Source organism: Mixophyes fleayi, chromosome 2, assembly GCF_038048845.1.
Source record: "Mixophyes fleayi isolate aMixFle1 chromosome 2, aMixFle1.hap1, whole genome shotgun sequence".
In the NCBI taxonomy this organism is placed as follows: domain Eukaryota; kingdom Metazoa; phylum Chordata; class Amphibia; order Anura; family Limnodynastidae; genus Mixophyes; species Mixophyes fleayi.
The window spans coordinates 181,209,276-181,229,919 of NC_134403.1; the positions used below are offsets into that span (position 1 = coordinate 181,209,276).

A 20,644-nucleotide genomic window follows, 5' to 3' on the forward strand; every position below is an offset into this window, starting at 1 on the left:
AGGAACGCTCCAGAAGACGCTCACTAGGCTTGTGTATGTATTGTGGTCAACCAGGCCACTTAGTCTGTTCATGTCCAAGCAAGCCGGGAAACTCCAAAGCCTAAGTGCAGGTGAAGAGGTGCGCTTGGGTCTTCAGATTACCTCTTCAGACAATTCTTTATTAGTCCCTGGACGTCTAACCTTCCGTGAGAGATCCATGGACCTGAAAGCTTTTCTTGACAGTGGTGCGGCTGGTAATTTTCTGGATATACATTTGGCTCAGACACTTGATATTCCACATATCAGGTTAGGATCAAGCATCACCACATGTGGTTTGGATGGTAACCCCTTGCCTGGGGAAAGGATTCTCGCCAGGACTCCAATGGTTCGGTTGTCTGTAGGAGTCCTCCATACGGAGGAGCTCTCTTTCTATCTTATCTCTTGTCCCTCTGCTCCTTTGATATTGGGGTATCCATGGCTTCGCAGTCATAACCCCCTTATTGATTGGAAAACAGGGGAGATTGTCCGTTGGAGTCCCGGGTGCTCTACGTCCTGCTTGACCTTGCCTCTTAGAATTATACAGCCTAGTCCAGAATTGTTGCCGGTACCCTACCAGGACTTCAAAGATGTCTTTTGCAAGAAGAAAGCTGATTCACTTCCACCACACCGGGAATACGATTGCGCAATTGAATTGGTACCCGGTTCTAAGTTGCCCAAAGGGCGTTTATATTCTCTATCCCTTCCTGAAACACAGGCCATGGAATTATATGTAAAAGAAAACATGGAGAAAGGGTTCATCCGCCCTTCTAAGTCCCTGGTAGGCGCAGGTTGTTTTTTTGTTTCTAAAAAAGATGGCAGCCTGAGGCCTTGCATCGATTTCCGTGGACTAAATAGCATCACGATTAAGAACATGTATCCGTTACCCTTGATCTCTGTTCTGTTTGATCAATTAAAAACAGTTACTATATTCTCTAAGATTGACCTCCGAGGGGCCTATAATCTTATCCGAATCAAGAAAGGGGATGAGTGGAAGACTGCCTTTAATACCCACTCGGGACATTACGAATATCTCGTAATGCCATTCGGTTTGTGCAACGCTCCGGCAGTCTTTCAGGACCTGATTAACGATGTATTACGTGAGTTCTTGGGAAAAACAGTTGTTGTTTATTTGGATGACATCTTAATCTATTCCGAATCCTTATCTCAGCATCGTCAACACGTCCGCCAGGTTTTATTGAGATTACGAGAGCATCATCTGTACGCAAAATGGGAGAAATGCGAATTTGAGGTGTCCACAGTGGCATTCCTGGGTTATATCATCTCCTCATCAGGATTCGCTATGGATCCCGCCAAGGTGCAGGCAATTCAAGATTGGGTTCTACCTACTAACTTGAAGGCGATCCAAAGATTCCTTGGCTTCGCCAATTATTACCGAAGGTTTATTGGCTCATTCTCCTCGTTAGTGGCTCCTATCACTGCCCTTACTCGAAAAGGAGCTAACCCAGCGGAGTGGTCCGCAGAAGCACTGGCAAGTTTCTCAGCTCTCAAAGCTGCCTTCATTTCCGCTCCAGTCCTTAGACACCCTGATCCAGGACTTCCGTTTATTGTGGAGGTGGACGCTTCGGATGTCGGTGCTGGTGCCATTCTCTCTCAGAAAGACCCACGGACTAAAAAGTTGCATCCTTGTGCATTTTTCTCGAGAAAGTTTTTGCCTGCGGAATGTAATTATGACGTTGGAAACCGTGAATTATTGGCCATTAAGTTGGCATTGGAGGAATGGCGACATTGGTTGGAGGGAGCTGCACATACCATTACCATCTTCACAGACCATAAAAACCTCCAATATATTCAGACCGCAAAAACTCTGAATCCCAGGCAGGCTCGCAGGGCCCTATTCTTCACCAGATTTAGGTTCATTATCACGTTTCGTCCAGGTTCCAAAAATTCTAAAGCCGATTCGTTGTCCCGAAGTTTTTTGGCCCATCATCCTCAGTCACCTGACCCATTGCCTATTGTTCCTTCAACAACGATTCATCTCGGACTCACCCAGGATTTAGGAGCCACTATCCGTCATTTCCAGAAAGTCGCTCCGGTGCAGACACCTGCCAACAAATTATTTGTTCCGGTGCACCTTAGGAAATCGGTTCTCATAGAAGGTCACAATAACCGCTCTGCTGGTCATCTAGGAATTTGTAGGACTATCGAAATTCTTTCTCGCTGGCTTTGGTGGCCTACCTTATCAGATGACGTAGAGACCTATGTCTGTGCCTGTCCTGAATGTGCCAGAAATAAATCTGCTAGAAATCGTCCTTCTGGTCTACTGTTACCCTTACCTGCTCCAACTAGGCCTTGGACCCATCTTTCGATGGATTTTATTGTTGACCTGCCAGTATCTACAGGTCATAACACCATTTGGGTAGTGGTGGACCGATTCAGTAAGATGGCACATTTTATTTCCTTACCCAAATTACCGGATGCTAGGACCTTGGCCACCTTGTTTCTCACACATATATTTCGTCTCCATGGGCTTCCCGAAGATATTGTATCGGACCGAGGATCCCAGTTTATTGCACACTTTTGGAGATCTTTTTGTAAATCCGTTGAGATCACTATCTGTCTGTCCTCGGCATATCACCCTCAGTCGAATGGTGAGACAGAAAGAACCAATCAGGCTTTGGAACAGTTCTTACGCATGTATGTGTCTAAATTCAATGATAACTGGTCCTCTCTCTTACCCTGGGTGGAATTCGCGTATAATAATTCTTGCCATTCCACTATACACACATCCCCATTCTTCTGCAACTTCGGGTTCCATCCGAAATCCAACTCGTTCTCTACTGCTGTTTCCTGTGGGGATTCCGGAACACCTGCTTTTACTGCCAGGATGAGGGGTGTCTGGAAAAAGGTGCACTCTGCATTAGGTCTAGCCTCGCAAAAATGCAAGGTTTTCGCGGACCGCCATCGTGCGCCATGTTCATTGAAAGTGGGGGATCGAGTTTGGTTGTCCACACACAACATCAGGTTACGGCAACCTTGCAGGAAGCTGGGGCCCCGATACATTGGACCATTTTCAATCGAGAAAAAGATAAATCCAGTGGCGTTCAGGCTGAGACTACCACCTTCCTTAAAAATACCTTCAACATTCCATTGTTCTCTTCTAAAGAAAGCTGCGGCTCCCAGCAAATTCAGTCAGCCTTCCTCTAACAGGCCCCGGCCTTTGATTGTGAACGGAGACCAGGAATACATCGTCGAAAGGATCCTCGATTCTAGGATGGTTCAAGGCCAAGTTCAATTCCTAGTCCAATGGAAGGGTTACGGCCCAGAAGAGAGATGTTGGATACCACAGAGGCGTCTCCATGCTGAAAGGCTCATTAAAGAGTTTTTTAATAAGTTTCCCACGAAACCTGGATGTCGGGGGTTCCTTGACCCCTCCTCAAGGGGAGGGTACTGTTAGCCGCCGCGACTCTCACCTATTTCCTGCAGGCGTCCCGGTCGTCGCTATGGCAACCGGGATGTCACTTCTGGCTTTGACCCGACCATTGCCAGGGCAACGGTCGGACGTTAGTTACAGGGGCGCTGCGTCCCGGCAGTTGGGAACAGCCGGGCGCATGCGCAGAAGCGCCCACAAGCCTGTGGGCTGATTAACATGGCAGGATTGAGCCTGCCCATGTGATGTCAGAGCTAGGCTCTGATTGGCCACTACTGGTATTTAAGGCAGTGAGGTTTGCAGCCTCACTGCCGGTTATAGCGTTCTGTCCTCAGTTCTGCTGCCTGCTTGTGCTATCCATTTTGGTTCCTGCTACCTTGGATTTGACTACCCGTGTTTTGACCCCTGCTTGTTATTGGACCTGTGACCCTTCTCTTCTGACCTTGACCTTTTGCCTGGAATTCGGATTTTGCTTCTCTGCCTGTGAGTTTGACCCTTCACTTGCCCTTGGATATTGCATCTGTGCCTGTGACCTTTTGACCTAGGATTCTTCTTATACTACAGTCCACCAATCACTCCACTCCTGGGAACTCCTTTAAGTCAGTATACGTTACTCGACCCTCGGTCGGCCCGCAGCCCAGTCTGTCCCCACCACTAGGGGCTTCAGCGAACACCTGGCCTTCTGAGTAGTTCCCGAGTTTCACTGTACTGACTTGGGAGTTCCTAACAAAGGGCCCTGATTCATTCCGATCTTAAATTGAGAAGTATCTTCTTAAAGTCTCCTGGACAAAACCATTTTACAATACAAGTGGTGCAAAATAGTTTTCTGTTTTGTACACAAGTTAAATACTGACTGTTTTTTCATGTAGCACACAAATATCTCCTTTTAATCTCAGTGTACAAATAAGCGACCAAGTATTTGTGTGCTACAGGAAAAATAGTGAGTATTTAACTTGTGTGCAAAACAGAATACTATTTTGCATAGAGATGGTCACTGACCCCCGTGTTTTGGTTTTGGATTCGGTTTTGCAAAACCGCTATTGCGTGTTTTGGTTTTGGTTTTGTTTGGTTTTGTTTTGCTATTTTTTTGGAAAATCCATGTTTTTGGGCCTAAATTAACCCAATTTAGTGCTCCAACTGTTTTAGAGACAAGTAATCTAATTGTTGAGGTAATAAATCATCCAAAAAAACAGTTTAATTCTTCGTTGGTAGGCCTATTCTACACACAAAACAGATTGTCTTCCTCTCCATCTATGCATATTGGCAATGCAGCCATCGTCTTTGAATGTATATTACACCCTACACTTATAGTTAAATATGTAAAGAAATGGAAAAAGCCAGTTTGGTTTCTGTCTCTCAAGGCCCCCTTCCACTTGTATAAAATACCAAAAAATTCAGCCATTATAGACTGTACAATATTAATTGACATGGAGAAAGCCAGTTTGGTTTCTGTCTCTCTAGGCCCCCCTCCACTTGTATAAAATACTAAAAAATTCAGCCATTATAGACTGTACAATATTAATTGACATGGAGAAAGACAGTTTGGGGTCACTCTGTCTCTCTAGGCCCCCCTCCACTTGTATAAAATACCAAAAAATTCAGCCATTATAGATTGTACAATATTAATTGACATGGAAAAAGCCAGTTTGGTTTCTGTCTCTCTAGGCCCCCCTCCACTTGTATAAAATACCCAAAAATTCAGCCATTATAGACTGTACAATATTATGAAAAATGGACAAAGCCAGTTTAGGGTCACTCTGTCTATGACACCCTACCCTTAAGGATAAATTGCCCTAACAGCAGCCTTTCGAGATGGTATGTGATATGGAAATGCCACAAGTCCCTTTCCTCTTTGGGGGTAGATTGCACCCTACACTTACATAGAAAGTTTTAAAAAGATGTTATCGGCATCATCTTCAGCTTAATCCTCACCCTCATCAGTGTGTACGTCCTCATCACAGACTATCAATTCATCGCCGCTTGAATCCGCCATTAGAAAACAGTCAGTGCTTAGATGTCTTGGATGGTGAAGGCCTTCCTCGTGGAAGATGTAGTTCATTTTTATAAACATCATTTTCTCCACATTTTTGGGAAGTAACCTTCTACGGCGATCACTGACTAAGTTCCCTGCTGTGCTGAACACTCGTTCAGAGTACACACTGGAGGGTGGGCAGCTTAGGTATTGCAAAGCAAGTTTGTACATGGGTTTCCAAATGGCCTGCTTTTCTTCCCAGTAAGGAAAGGGACTGTCTGACATTTCCATATCAACTACCTCTTGAAAGTAATCCTCCACCATCCTTTGCATGTTTATACTCATATTGGATGGAGTTATGGGCAAAGTGACACATTTTTTTGAAAAATCCTTCAAACCAGCCCAGATGTTAAATTGTTCTGGTCTGCCCCCTGTGTCTTCCCTGCTTCTTTTTTGGAAATTTAATTTTTTACGAGCAACAGCTTGAGAAAGTGAAGGAGGACACGTCGTCAAGCCGAGGCCCAGTTCAGCGGCCAACTTGCTGAGCAATAGCTCCTTGCAAAAGTTCACATCTCGCTCATTTACAAGTAAAGACTCAATGTAGGTTTTAAACCTTGGATCAAGCACAGTGGCCAAAACGTACTGATCCGAGTTCAAGATCTTAATAACTCGAGGATCATTGTGAAGCGAATTAAGTACTTGATCGACAAGGCCAACATACTTTGCTGAATTGCTTGCTTTCAGCTCCTCCTTCATTTTCTCAAGCTGCTTTTCCAATAGTCTAATTAAAGGAATGACTTGGCTCAAACTAGCAGAGTCTGCACTGACCTCACATGTCACAACTTCAAATGGTTTCAGCACCTTGCACAGCACTGAAAGGATTCCCCACTGTGCAAGAGTGAAATACATCCCCCCTCCTTTCCCAATGTCATGACTTGTGCAATATGCTTGGATGGCTTTGCGCTGTTCCTCCATCCTCTGAAGCATGTACAGGGTGGAATTCCACCGAGTTACCACCTCTTGCTTAAGTTGGTGGCAGGGCAAGTTAAACTGCTCTTGGAGCTGCTGTAATCTCCTACATGCTGTGGCTGAATGCCTGAAATGGCCTGAAATTTTACGGGCCACCGAAAGCATCTCCTGCACCTCACGGTTATTTCGTAGGAAGCTCTGCACCACCAAGTTGATGGTGTGAGCAAAACAGGGAATATGTTGGAAATCACCCAGCTGTAATGCTCGCACTATATTGTTGGCGTTATCTGAAATGACATACCCTGGGGAGAGTCCGAGTGGTATAAGCCATGCATCAATCACATCTCTCAGTTTGCGTAACAAATTGTCAGCCGTATGCCTGTTAGTGAAGCCGGTGATACAAAGAGTGGCCTGCCTGTGACAAATGTTACGTAGTGGTGTACATGCTGCTGCTGTTCCTGCTGGTGAAGGTGAATGACCAACCCAGTGGGCTGTCACAGTCATATAGTCTTTGGTTTGGCCACTTCCACTTGTCCACATATCTGTGGTTAAGTGAACAGTGGGCAGAATGGCATTTTTCAGCGCAATCTCTACATTTTTACACACTTTTTGGTATAGTTGTGGAATAGCTTTACGGGAGAAATGGTGTCGCGATGGAATTCTGTAACGCGGACACAAAACCTCAATTAACTGTGAAAAACCAGCTGCGTTTATTGTGGAGATTGGACGCAGATCTAACACTAACATTGCAGCCATGGCGTCTGTGATTCGCTTGGCGACTGGATGACTGCTGTCATATTTGCTTCCCCTCGCAAATGATTGTTTCACAGTTAATTGCTGAAATGTAGGACTGCTCATTTTATTAACCTGCCTCTGGGATGACGATTCACCCCCAGCAGCAGCAACAGCAGCAGCAGGACTAACGCTTTCTTCAGAGGAATCAATAATAGTGCCGGAGTCATCCAGCCTTAAGTGGGATGCCGGGCTAACTCCGAGCGATACTGAGGATATTAATGAGGATGGTGTGGTGGGTGTATTTTGTAGCCGTCGGTATGTCGGTGAGCGGAGGGTCTTAGCTGATGAGGGAGTGTTTGTATTCTTTTGGGAAGAACTTTCAGCTTTTCCCAACACTTTGCCATGAACTCTCGTTAAATGGCGTAACATAGACGAGGTTCCAAGATGGTTAAGGTCCCTCCCTCGACTGACTGTGGCTTCACATACACTACAAATGGCTATACAATTGTTGTCTGGATTTGGGTAGAAATAATTCCACACATAAGAAGTTGATTTTTTTGTTTTATGCCCAGGCATGACAATGGCCTTTTTCTTGTCACGTGCCAGAACTGCTGCCACTGGTGCAGGACTTACACAAACAACCTCATCCTCATCAACATCCTCATTAGCGCCCTCGTCGCCTACACAAATCTCCCCCTCATCCTCTTCTAATTCCAAAGTGGCATCCTCAATTTGGGTATCACCGGCTACACTCGGGCTATTAAGGCACACATCAGCAGAATGCTCACGATTAGACATCCCACTGTTGGATGGACTCTCCACAGGGATTGTTGTCATTTGTGAATCAGAGCAAATATTCTCCTGTAATGCCTCACTGTTATCTTGCAGCTCGGCTTTGACGCGTAACAGTAGTTGTGCACCAATTGTAGGCTGGGTAACTTTTTGGGATCTGCCACTAATAGCCAAAGGTGAAGGCCTCATTCTCTCTTTGCCACTGCGTGTGTAGAATGGCATGCTTGCAATTTTTTTTTTATCGTCACTTAACTTTTGCTCAGTTACACTTCTTTTTCGCTTCAATACAGTAAATTTTTTTTGGTTTTTGTTTTTTGCACTAATTTGAAAACACTCTGTTGTTTGACATCGCCTTGGCCAGATGACGTACTGGGAACACTAACATCAGGACTGGTGACAGAACCTGGTTGCTCATTCAGATCATATGTGGACTGCTTTGAATCCATTCTGAGCGCAAACCACTGGGGAGTGCTAAACATTATTTAGTAGATACTGCTGACAGATATGACTTTTGACAGCCAGAAATATTAATGCACAATTAGGGAGGACACCCCAAAAGCACTGAGGAGTGCTAAAAATTATTTAGTAGATACTGCTGACAGATATGACTTTTGACAGCCAGAAATATTAATGCACAATTAGGGAGGACACCCCAAAAGCACTGAGGTGTGCTAAAAATTATTTAGTAGATACTGCTGACAGATATGACTTTTGACAGCCAGAAATATTAATGCACAATTAGGAAGGACACCCCAAAAGCACTGAGGAGTGCTAAAAATTATTTAGTAGATACTGCTGACAGATATGACTTTTGACAGCCAGAAATATTAATGCACAATTAGGGAGGACACCCCAAAAGCACTGAGGAGTGCTAAAAATTATTTAGTAGATACTGCTGACAGATATGACTTTTGACAGCCAGAAATATTAATGCACAATTAGGGAGGACACCCCAAAAGCACTGAGGAGTGCTAAAAATTATTTAGTAGATACTGCTGACAGATATGACTTTTGACAGCCAGAAATATTAATGCACAATTAGGGAGGACACCCCAAAAGCACTGAGGAGTGCTAAAAATTATTTAGTAGATACTGCTGACAGATATGACTTTTGACAGCCAGAAATATTAATGCACAATTAGGGAGGACACCCCAAAAGCACTGAGGAGTGCTAAAAATTATTTAGTAGATACTGCTGACAGATATAACTTTTGACAGCCAGAAATATTAATGCACAATTAGGGAGGACACCCCAAAAGCACTGAGGAGTGCTAAAAATTATTTAGTAGATACTGCTGACAGATATGACTTTTGACAGCCAGAAATATTAATGCACAATTAGGGAGGACACCCCAAAAGCACTGAGGAGTGCTAAAAATTATTTAGTAGATACTGCTGACAGATATGACTTTTGACAGCCAGAAATATTTATGCACAATTATGGGGGACACCCCAAAAGCGCTGGGGAGTGCCAAATATGAAGAAAAAATAATAAACCTCTATCCTCCTCTCTGCACTAGCGATTTTGGTTAGAGCAATTGCAAGAACAATATTGTATTCTCTGTCCCTGCTCTAATTAGCCTATGACTACACCCTGCTCTCTCCCTCTGTCAAATGGCAATGGATTGCTGTGGAGGCGTGTATTTATAAAGTTGAAGTATCGCGAGAACCGAGCCCCGAGATCCGACGACATCACAATGACGTTCGGCCTCGATTTGGATTCGGAATGGGCGGGAGAGTACCGAGCTGCTCAGCTCGGTACTCGGATACCCAAAGTTCAGGTGGGTTCGGTTCTCGGAGAACCGGACCCGCCCATCTCTAATTTTGCACCACTTGCATTGTAACATGGTTTTGTCTGGGAGACTTTAAGAAGATACTTCTCAATTTAAGATCCTGAATGAATCAGGCCCAAGATGACACTTGGGGGTAAATGTATCAAGGTCCGATTTTGCCAAACCAGCGATTTTCTCGGGAGAGTTGAAACTCGCACATGTATGAAGCAGAGATTTCATGCAAAATTGCATTGCAGTTGTGCTTCTGTCAAAATCGCTATTTGCAAAATCGCCTGTTTGCCACTGCAGCTATACAAGTCTCAAATGTATGAAGCTGCGAGTAAGCAAACTCTGCAGAGTTTGCTTTCAAACACGCCAGCAGCTAGCAGCGTGTTGTATGAACACATCACTGTTACACTGTCTGTCACGTGTAAAAATGGTAAAGAATAGATGAAAGTATAAAAAAAAAAAAAGCGTGGCCTCCCCCCTCTATTCGTGCTTATCCCCAGGGAATCCAGCCCAGGGCTGAACAGTGTGGGGTTGGTTAGTCATTATGGCAGGGGGACCCCTGCTGCGTGTCCCCCCTGCTATAGTGCCTACAACCACGGCTGGTTTGCCTAGTGCTGGTTAAGTGAAAATCGGGGGGACACCACGAAAAAATTTTCTCCGATTTTCACGGAACCAGCAGTAGTCAGGCAACACTAGGGTTAAGCAGGAATAGAGGGGGGACCACACGCTTTTTTTTTTTTAAACTTTTATTTATTCTTTACCATTTTAACAGCTGCCGGAGCTCGATGCTACAACACAGGAGAGTTTGCGAAACACGGGAGTGCTTACATCGCAGCAAATCGCCAGAGATGACCAGCGATTTTGAAGATCGGGGTCAAAATCGCAGCTTGATACATTTCAGGTTTTTTTTACTAAAATCACGGGTTACAACCCGCGATTTGACGCGATTTTAACACGCTGTCAAAATCGGACATTGATACATTTACCCCTTGGTCTAGATATCAACTTACCGTTTGAAACATTAATGTCTTGTCAGACACGTTGCAAAAATTAGATTAAGGAATGTAGACTCAGTGTTCTAAGATAACAATGTCATTAGACTTATTTAAAAGTATAGATTTTTAAAAAGCATCCTAAAATATGCTATAACAAAATTACAGCCACATAGTTTTGGTTTGAATATAAAATTTAATATAAACATAATATGGTCTTTTTATTACACCTTTAAAAAAACTATTTTAAAAAAAAAGTAAAATCAAACTCTTTTCCGTTGTAACTGGTTCACACCGACAGGTGTGACTTCGGGTTAACCGTGATGTGGAGGAGTCAGAGGAAGCATCCAAACTCACAAGAGGAACAGATTGAGTCCGACGCTGTGAAGGTGCAGGGTCATGGCCAGGGGGGTGGCAGGGGGCAGGACACGGGGGGTGGCAGGGGGCAGGACAAAAGGGGTGGCAGGCTGCAGGACAAGGGGGGTGGCAGGGGGCAGGACAAGGGTCGTTGGCAGGGCTCTGGACAAGGGGGGTGGGAAAAACATGTGCATAGGACATATAATAAAGATGGGTTAGGGTCGGGTCAAGGAGGGGGGAGGTCACAGACGGGGCAAGGAGGGAGGAGAGAACAGACGGGTCAAGGAGGGGGTAGGGAACAGACGGACCAGGGAGAGAGGAGGGAACAGACAGACCAGGGAGGGAGGAGGGAAAAGACGGGGCAAGGATGGAGGAGGGTACAGACGGGGCAAGGATGAAGGAGGGAACATAAGGAGCAGGGAGGGAGGAGGGAACAGATGGACCAGGGAGGGAGGAGGGAACAGACGGGTCAAGGAGGGGGGAGGCAACAGACGGACCAAGGAGGGAGGAGGCAACAGACGACTGGGGTTAGGGGCTGGGGAATGAATAGTCTGAAATGGGTGAGGGTTCTGTGCCAGAGGTGCGTTGGGAGTGGGCATGCAAGAGATCACCCAGGAGTGTTGCTATAGTATACATTGTGGTATTTAGAGTAGCCATTTGGGTGGTGTGTGTTAATGAAAGTGGTGTGTGTGCTCATGAAAGTGTTGAGTGTGCTATTGAGAGTGGTGAGTTGGTGCTCCATACGGGGTAGAGTGCTCGCTATTTGTGTAAGGTGAGTGTTCTGTGATACAGTGGTGTCTTCAAACCTTTGGGATGCGAGTGGGAGTGCCTGCACCCTTGCAAGTTCAGGCTGATCCCTCTGAGGCTCCTCCACATCACGGGCAACTTGCTCCTGCAGCTGTAGAGCAGCCTGGTGTTCACAATCTGTAGATAGAGGAAAAGAAACAAGAAGATATTAAATCCAAACAGTAACGCTAAAGGTTTTATTTGTAAACATTTTTAGCCACGCGAGATGTAGCATTGGTAAAGTGTAAGCTGCCATGGAATTTGCAAACAGGCCTTTACAGTCCACAAAAGCAGATATAGGCACATATGGTGCTACCTTTTTCTAAAAGCCAAACATATCGAGACATTTTGTCTTCAGTGTGTACATTTCATTTCCTACTATGTGATAGGCAAACACATTGTGCCATTAAAGTTTTACAGAAGACACATACTGAGAGTTGACACATGTGCAGATACAGACACAAACATTAACAGACATTAAATAATGAAACTCATCATGTACCTAGGGGAGAGTGTTCTCCTGTTCGGGATGGGCTAGAGCCAGTATCTATGTCTTCCACCCCAACGATCTCAACAAGAGCAATTGCTGCACTTGCACGCTCCTCTAGGGGTGTTAAAGATGTATCCAGGGGAGGAACCCCACCAGTTCCTTGGGCATGTTTGTGCGTCTGCACCATTTTCGCTTTCAGGCGCCCTTTATAGTCTGCCCATCTGTGCAAATGACAAAGATTATGCCGTGAAATAGCAGCTTACAAACCGAAAAGCAACTTCATTGTGTACTTTTGCTAACTACACAAAATAACGAAACAATAACACTGTAAAATGTGTGGGCCATTTCCAGCGTGGATAATGTAGAAAACTGAACATGTTAATGTGACAAAGTCCCATGGTGATTTTGAATTAGAACTAAGGCCCTGATAGAGAAATGACTTACAGACACAAAGTGGGTTAAGCTCACAGTTGTCTAGCTAGTACTATGGTTACAGTCATCCAAACTAAATTGGACTTTAAACAAACATTTGATTTGTACTGTTTCTGAACTTCTTGCGTTCTACGGTCGAACGAAGATATGTGATTTATTTTTGTGGTGATTTCCGCTCATTATTGGGCGCGTTCATAGCCCGTTATTGGGTGATCATCATTGTGGAAAAGCAAGATGACTTGCTCCACTAGTACTTCCAGCTCCGCGTCTGAGAAATTTGGCCTCGGGCGGCTTGGTAGCCCTGTGGTCCGCTCAGAGCATCAGACATATTGCTCTAGAAAAGAAAAGGAGTGTGTTTATTGGCAAAGCAAACAGTCAGGTGCATGAAACATTGTAGGCCAACCCATCCCCTTACAGATTGCATTTGCCAGACTCCAACCTATGTATCAAGCACATGCCCCTTAATCTAAAAAACATTGTTGTTTCTATATATAAAACCAACATTCACTTAGGCAACAGTACTTTTACAATATTTGTCTAAAATAACTCAACATTCTACTAATACTACCACTCTACACTTTATATTTAATTACATTGTTTATCACGTTGCCAACACAGTTAACTCATCTATATCCCATTTAAAATCCTGACCAGGAACACAAGAATGTGATTTTAAAATACAGCCACCACCAGGATTAAGATTGTAGAATAAAAAATTTAGATTTTTTGGATTCAACCAAATAAGTGCATAGATACATTTGCAGTAATCTGACCATCAATGCTATATTCAACTTATTAGTGTGCTTGTTAGGGGGAAGCCCATTGGCAGAGTGTAGCATTCAATTGTATACTTTCCATGTACATTTTGAGGGCAAGGCCACTCTTTTTTTTTTTTCGGCAAGCAAAGTAAGACATAATTCATCCTAAAAAGCTGTCTCCATAATGTCAGACAAACATTTTATCACACTACAATTAGATCACATCAAATTTTACTTACTGTTTGTTGATGAGAAAAAAAACACCCACAACTGACCACAATTTTAAACGCCACGTGGCCTGGCCTGCAAAATAGCAAGTGAACAGGAATAAAACCTAAGTCCAGGTGGGGTTAAAAGCATGATTTGCTTAATAGACCTTACTAATTGCAGAGCACAACGAGAGCCATGTTTTTGGAGGGAGAAGCAACCATTACACATACAGGTGTCAGAAAGATCCGCGTGAGACGTGATCGCACCCATACGTGGCTCAGAGAACCAATCGGAGTGCAGAGTGCTCCATTTTGTGTGTGAGAGAGAGAGGAGTAGAAAATGAGGGCTACAATTTTCTGCAGGAGAGAGTTAAGAGTGCTCACAGAGGGCATGGATAATGTGCCCTCTGGTAGATACGTGTCACGGTTGGCTTACGGAAAATGATCCCTAGGCTCTGATGAACATGGCTTGACCCACCCACAGGTGCGGAGTCTAACAGGCAGGTGGTTTTCACCAGGAACCCCCGCAAGGAGGTATGGTTTTTTGCGGCACCAAACCTGCAGGTCGCGGTCCTGTGAGTGGGTGAACGGCAGAACGGTGTGTAGGAGGAGCCAGGCGAAGCGGGTAGAGGCTAGTACCCACAGGTATATGGTATGGGAACAGGAACACTAGAGATAGGAATGATGGGCAGCAACAAACGAGGCACTAGGAGAACGGATGTCCTGTGGTATAGCAAGGAAAGAGCAGAAGCTGTCACAATGGTGTATCCAGGAGTAATTGGTAGAGATACTGGAACAGCGGGAGTACAGCACTGGAGTTATGCTGAGCACACACGGGAAAGCAGAGGTAGCTTAGGGAAGCAGCCGATGAATCACCAAGGCAGTTGCGGCTCACAGTGGTAGTGGTTAGAGAACTGGAGCTGTCACGATGAGGTACATCAGAGATGGTACAGTAGAACTGGAGCAGCAATAGTTTAGTGCAGCAGGAGACTGAGAGTAAACTGTCGTGGTGAAGGTAACTCGTAGTAACAGTTGATGTGTCACAATAGTAGTAGCAGTTCTGAGTGGTGGCGGTGAGAGAACTGGAGCTGTCACAATGAAGTACAATTGAGATGGTAATATCAGTACTGGAGCAGCGATAGTTCAACACAGCCAGAGACTGAGAGCAGACTGAAGTAGCGGAGGTAACTCGTAGTAACAGCTGATGAGTCACAATAGTAGCAGCAGCTCTGAGTGGTAGCGATGAGAGAACTGAAGCTGTAGCGATGAAGCACAATGGAGATGGTAGTAGAAGTGCTGGAGCAGCAATAGTTCAACACAGCAGGAGACTGAGAGCAAACTGAAGTAACGGAGGACACTCGTAGTAACAGCTGATAAGTCACAGGTGTAGTAGCAGCTCTGAGTGGTAGCGATGAGAGAACCGGAGCTGTTACGATGAAGTACAATGGAGATGGTAAGATAGGTACTGGAGCAGCGATGGTTCAGCACAGGCTACGAACAGAGAGCAGGCTGGATTAGCAGAGAACCACAAGGAGAACAGGAACCAGAACCACAGGCTACAGGAAGTGAGGTTGAAGAACAGGCATCATACAGGTGAATCCAGGAGGTTTAAATAGTGCTCCAGGAATGCTCAGCCAATGACAAGAGGAGGGAAGTCCAGAAGTGCAATAGATTTGCACCTGTGTAGAACTGAATGTAGCTGAATGAATGAATTAAATTTGTCTGATGCTGGAACATGGCAGTTTCCAGATGAATGAAATGTGGGTAACGAGACAGATACTATTTGCTAGACCGAAGCGTTACAATACGTGTCCAACGAGGTTAAATTGCGGGCCTGCCACAAGGTCCACAGATACTTCCGCCTGCGGCTGAACAAAATTCGGAGCATCGTCCAGTTCCAGCGCCGCTGGAGCGACCTCCGCCGGCTTCATCCCCAGCTGCTCCGAGAGCTCCAGGAGGAAATTATAAGAAGTGAGTTCTCTATTAATCGCAGGAAAAGTGTGTAAACATTTATTTTTGGTATATGTATCCAAATGTGTTCACCCAAATCACCTGACATGGCCTACCACTACACAACATATCAATCTTTCTCCACACTGGAAAGGTCATTCCCCTTACAATGCACTTAACATGCTTTGGCTCCTGTCTCCTAAATGTACAATTATTTTCAAACATGATTTATTGTGAAACTTCAGAACATTAATGCAGGTTTTTAGTTCAAACTCTCCAACTCTTGACCCCAGTGCTGTAACTTGCTGACCTAAGCTTAAAAACCATTTGCTAATTTGAGTGGCAGATTGTTAGGAACCCCTCCAGCCGGTAAAAGCAAAACCCGGAGTCTGCTCTGAAGTCTGGTGTTCACTGTTGCCCCTAGTGATGGGGACAGACTTGGCTGCAAACAAACAGAGGGTCGAGAGATGTGTACCGGCTAAGGAGAACCCAGGAATAGAGTGTTCTGACAGACAGCAGCGTGGGGTCCAGGCCAGAATCGGGGCCGGCAGTAGTCAACGTATCCGGAGAACAAACCAAGGTCAGGGTCACAGGCACAGGTTCAGGATCCAGGGACAGGCAATAGATCAGGGTCAGAAGCACAGGTTCAGAGTCCAAGAACAGGCAATGGTCATACACGGGAAATCAATCTTAGGTTAAACACCAAACACAGGGACAAAGTAGCAGGCAGCATAACTGAAACCGGACGCTATAACCGGCAGTGACGCTCAGTCCTCACCTCCTTAAATAGTGCTAACAGCCATTCAGGGCATGCCCTGATAGTATTCCCAGGACCTGAACCTAATTAATAATAATAGTGGGGCAAATAATTGAATCTTAGTGGATCTAGTGCGCCCAGCGGCACTAATAAATAAGCTGTAGCATAATTAATCAGCCAAGGATGGCTGGGTTAATACAGCCCTGTGCGCACGTGCCCGGCTGTTTGACAGCTGGCCGGGCGCCGGGGCAGGGAGCCTAAAGCGCCCCGGTTGTTGCCCAGGCAACCGGGAGATGGGAACCGGAAGTGACGTTCGGTCATCATGGAGACGGCCGGGACGTCACGAGCAGGACAGGAATGGTCTTGGCGGCCGCGGGCACCGCCGTGACTGCTGACACAGATGTGTTTTTATTATTTGCAAAACATTTGAAAGGCAGCTTTGAATAACAAAAGACCTTAGCTAATTTTCCAAATTTTGGAAGGTCCCATAAGATGCAAACATATTACCTACTGGACTATATATACCTAATCACTCATTCAATAACTGGCTATTTACAATGTGATGGAGTCTCAACAAAGGATGATTTCAAAAGTATACTCATCATCCAAAGTATTTGAGATCCCTCCACTAATTCCGTGGTGCTGTACAGAGAGAAGTAATTCACATCATTACCAGACCTATGGGAGCTTGAAGACTTACAATTCCCCAACATTTCCACACAGACTACTGGCAAATTCTAAAAAAATCCAAATTACTCGCACAGTAGTATTTTTTGAGAGTGTTGCAGTCAACACATGCAAGTATGGAGCAATTTAGCAAACTCCACACAGCTGAATGTTTGATCAGGACGCAAACTCCTACTCCTACTCCTAGTGCTGTAAGAGCAAAGTGCTAACCACTAGGCCACTGAGATATTCAACATCCCTATACCAAAATCAAACATTTGTGACAGGTCATGTGAAATGCTTTGGGTTTATCATGTTTGGTTCCTTGCTTTTGTAGTAGCTTATATTTATGTCTGCTGGCAATGAGAAGTTTATTAAAAATGTATGATCCCCTGATTATCGTAATACTATAGGTTTATTAAGCTGGTGATTGTGTTAACAATACCCTTTTTATTTTATTCCAACAGACCGGGCACGTTGGGAACGGCGGCAACGGCGTTGGTGGAGGAGGAGCCACAGCTGGATCAGCCACTGCCACCAACCTAGCAGCAGTCAGACCAGGCCGCGGGGGATGGCGACGCCAATGGCAATGGCGAGGCAGACCCAGAAACGGAGGTGGAGGGGCAGGGCCAGGGAGATGAGGAGTGGGCCGAGATTTCTGCGGCTGAGCCCCAGTCCTCCACCTCCGCCTCTGGTGATGCTGAGTCGGAGTTGGAGGCGGCGCCTGAACCCGTGACCCATCCGGCCCCGGAGGACAATGGGCAGCTGGGGGATCAAGTGGATGAGGCGTTAGGAGAGAGTACGTATTTCCAGGAAAGGCTTTTCAGATTGGACTACCATTGCAATGTAAATATTCCCTACTTTCAAACCACAGACAGAGCCATCTTAATACATGGGCACGCAGGGCAGGGGTCACACGAACAGATGGGCCCGATAGACTTTTTAATTTGTCAGTATATAATTCTATTTTTTGTTAATTAAAATCTAAACCAAGTTCATTTAAATTTCTGTGAATGGTTGTGTAGGTGGTGCTTCACTGTAATGCTTTGTCCTGGGGCCTATAATGCTGTTAAGACCACCCTGTCCACGCCCCTCTCCCCGGGGCACAACAGAATGTAGTACATCTATAAAAATGCTACACCAAAGCCTTATCAACGTCTAATGTGCGTCCAAATGCTTTTGTAGCTAGAGGCCTAACATTTTAAAGTATTGTAACAGTACACATCTCTAGTAAGTCCGGTCTGTTTGACAATTTAGGTTTGGATGTATATTTATTGTATTATTTTGGTTTCTTTCAGCACCCGTGGAGGAAACTCGTATTTGCGTCCCCCACCACCCACTGCTGCCCAATTGTTGGTTCAAATGGCTCACTTTATCTCAAACTTTGAGTCCCTCCACAACCAACAGGCCCAATTGCTGGCCGATTGTAAGGCCACATTGGCCTACTGTTTTTATTTTTGTTTTTTTTTTAGTGTAAATAAGATATTTTACATTTGTAAATATTTTTGGCAATTTGAAGCCTTTACAAATTATAAATGGCTGTAAGTGATGTAAGACAGAAGTGCAAGCGAAGCCAAGCTCAATGGTACTGGAGTGTGGAAAGCGTTGTGTTTGGATAAAGCCGAGTACATCACATAACGTGTACGCCGTGGATCCAGATGAAAGTCGGTTTGCAGGCAATGTTGCATTTAACTCCAACAAGGCTGTCCCCTCCAAATCCCCCCCCCCCCCTCTTAGTACATTCCTAGTAATAAATGTCAGCATGCACATAAGAATGTGTATGTGAACTGTGGGCCCTGAGGCTTTTCAAAACTTCACCCACAAAAATGAGTTTTTTACAATGCAGAATAAATAAGAGGGCATATTTTACAATGTGGTTGAGCGTGTAGAACAAAACAAAATTAAAAAATAAAACCATTGTGTTAAGTTCCTGCATTTCTTTTTAGCGTAATGGCTATAGTCCACAATGTGCAGACAATTGTTTTTGTGGGTATGCTTGGTATTTGAACTCATGCCTGCTGTGTTATGAGTTCAAAGTGCTAACCACTGAGCTACCTGTGAGATTCCTATTTTTTCATTAATTTGTGTGATTAATGAAGAGTACTATTAAGTGTCAGTTTCCTGTGTAGCACGCATGCTGTATTGTTGGTGTTCTTCATGCTTTTTCAAATCACAGATTGTGCTAGTGGGTAGCTCTCCCACTTTTACATAAAGGTCATCATGAGTTCTAATCCAGACAGAAACCCTTTATCTGTGTGGAGGTTGTATACACTCTTGTGTATGTATCCTTTATGGAAGAGTATGCTATGCATTTTCCTGAAAAGCCAGATGGATTTATACAACATACATTTTCATATATTCATTGTTCATGTGCTTTTAATGTAGCCATGTCCATGCATTTTGCATACTATACGGCGACTTGAAATCCTAAACACAGAAAGGTCTTCAGCAACGTGTCTTAGTTAAAAGTGTGTATTACGCTAATTAATAGCAAACGAAAAACATTGTTCACAGTGTACCACATCATTGTTATTTGCCACTGATTAATCAGTAAAGAGCTATCCCGTGAAAATAAGTCACAGGCATTGTGTTTTGCTATGTGTAAACAAACTGTTTGGCCCTCCCTCATTGGGCGTGACATTTCTCAGCTTCACGTCAATTGCTTGTGATTCGTCGCTTGTGCTTGTACCTATTTTAAAGATCCGCAGGTGGGTGTGTTTTTGGAGTTTGAGGTTGTTATTTCTCTTGCGTAAGTGTCTGTGTCACTCAAAGTATGCAACGAAAATACGGATGCGTTTCCGTACCTTGATAAATTGGGCCCCTTGTTCTTAACTTAAAATCGGGCTTCATTCACTCCCCACCAATGATTATGTTTCCGTGCTTCTGAAGCTCAGTTCACCTTGGCTTTTTCAAAGGGTCATTTAATCTTTGTCACTCACTTAATTTTCATTAACATCAGAACTGTACAGCAGGACAGAGACATGAACAAGCACAAATGAGGGCGAAGATTTAAAGGTGGAGGTGGCTGTCACACCTGCATCTGTCAAAAGTGTTGGACTGGGACATAAAGGGCCCACCAGGGAAATGAAATGGAAGGGACCCATGAAATAATATGGCCAGCCATAAGATGGGGGCGAGGCCATCTGTCAGATAGGGATGGTCAGACACTAGAGGCCAATGAATTCTGTTGAATTCATGTATGACCATGTGAATATTTTATGTAACCTCTCAAAGTATGCTTTGCTGACTGACCTAGGTGACCTGTGCAATTAACAAAGGGTCTTTTAAAACTAGCCAGATAAATAAGGATCTTGGAGGAGTTTGAAGCCCCAAGTTGTAAATTATCTAGTCACTCAAAAAGAGCAGAGGTGAGAGATTCTCTGAGGTGCCCAAACATATATCTTAGTTATAAATAATTTACTTTGGAAAGCTCTGTGTCATTTTGGGAATTAATCTGACTTAATTGAAAGTGTAATTCCTAAGATGGGGGTGAAGAGCCTGTAAGAAGAGTTTAAAATCCTCTGCTTTAGACAATACTGTGTGCATTTTCATGAGGGAGTCTTTCAAGACTGAAATTGCTTCGAGCCGCAGC

At 44.5% G+C, this 20,644-nt stretch overlaps 1 protein-coding gene across 1 annotated transcript in view; it reads left to right on the forward strand.

Annotated features, from left to right (window-relative positions):
- Positions 1-20,644, forward strand: part of LOC142139875 (uncharacterized) — a 187,628-nt gene that overhangs the window by 24,926 nt on the left and 142,058 nt on the right. Inside the window, exon 2 of the mRNA XM_075197734.1 lies at positions 15,470-15,650. Coding sequence (XP_075053835.1) covers positions 15,470-15,650 — 181 coding nt within the window. The remainder of the gene's footprint in view (positions 1-15,469; positions 15,651-20,644) is intronic.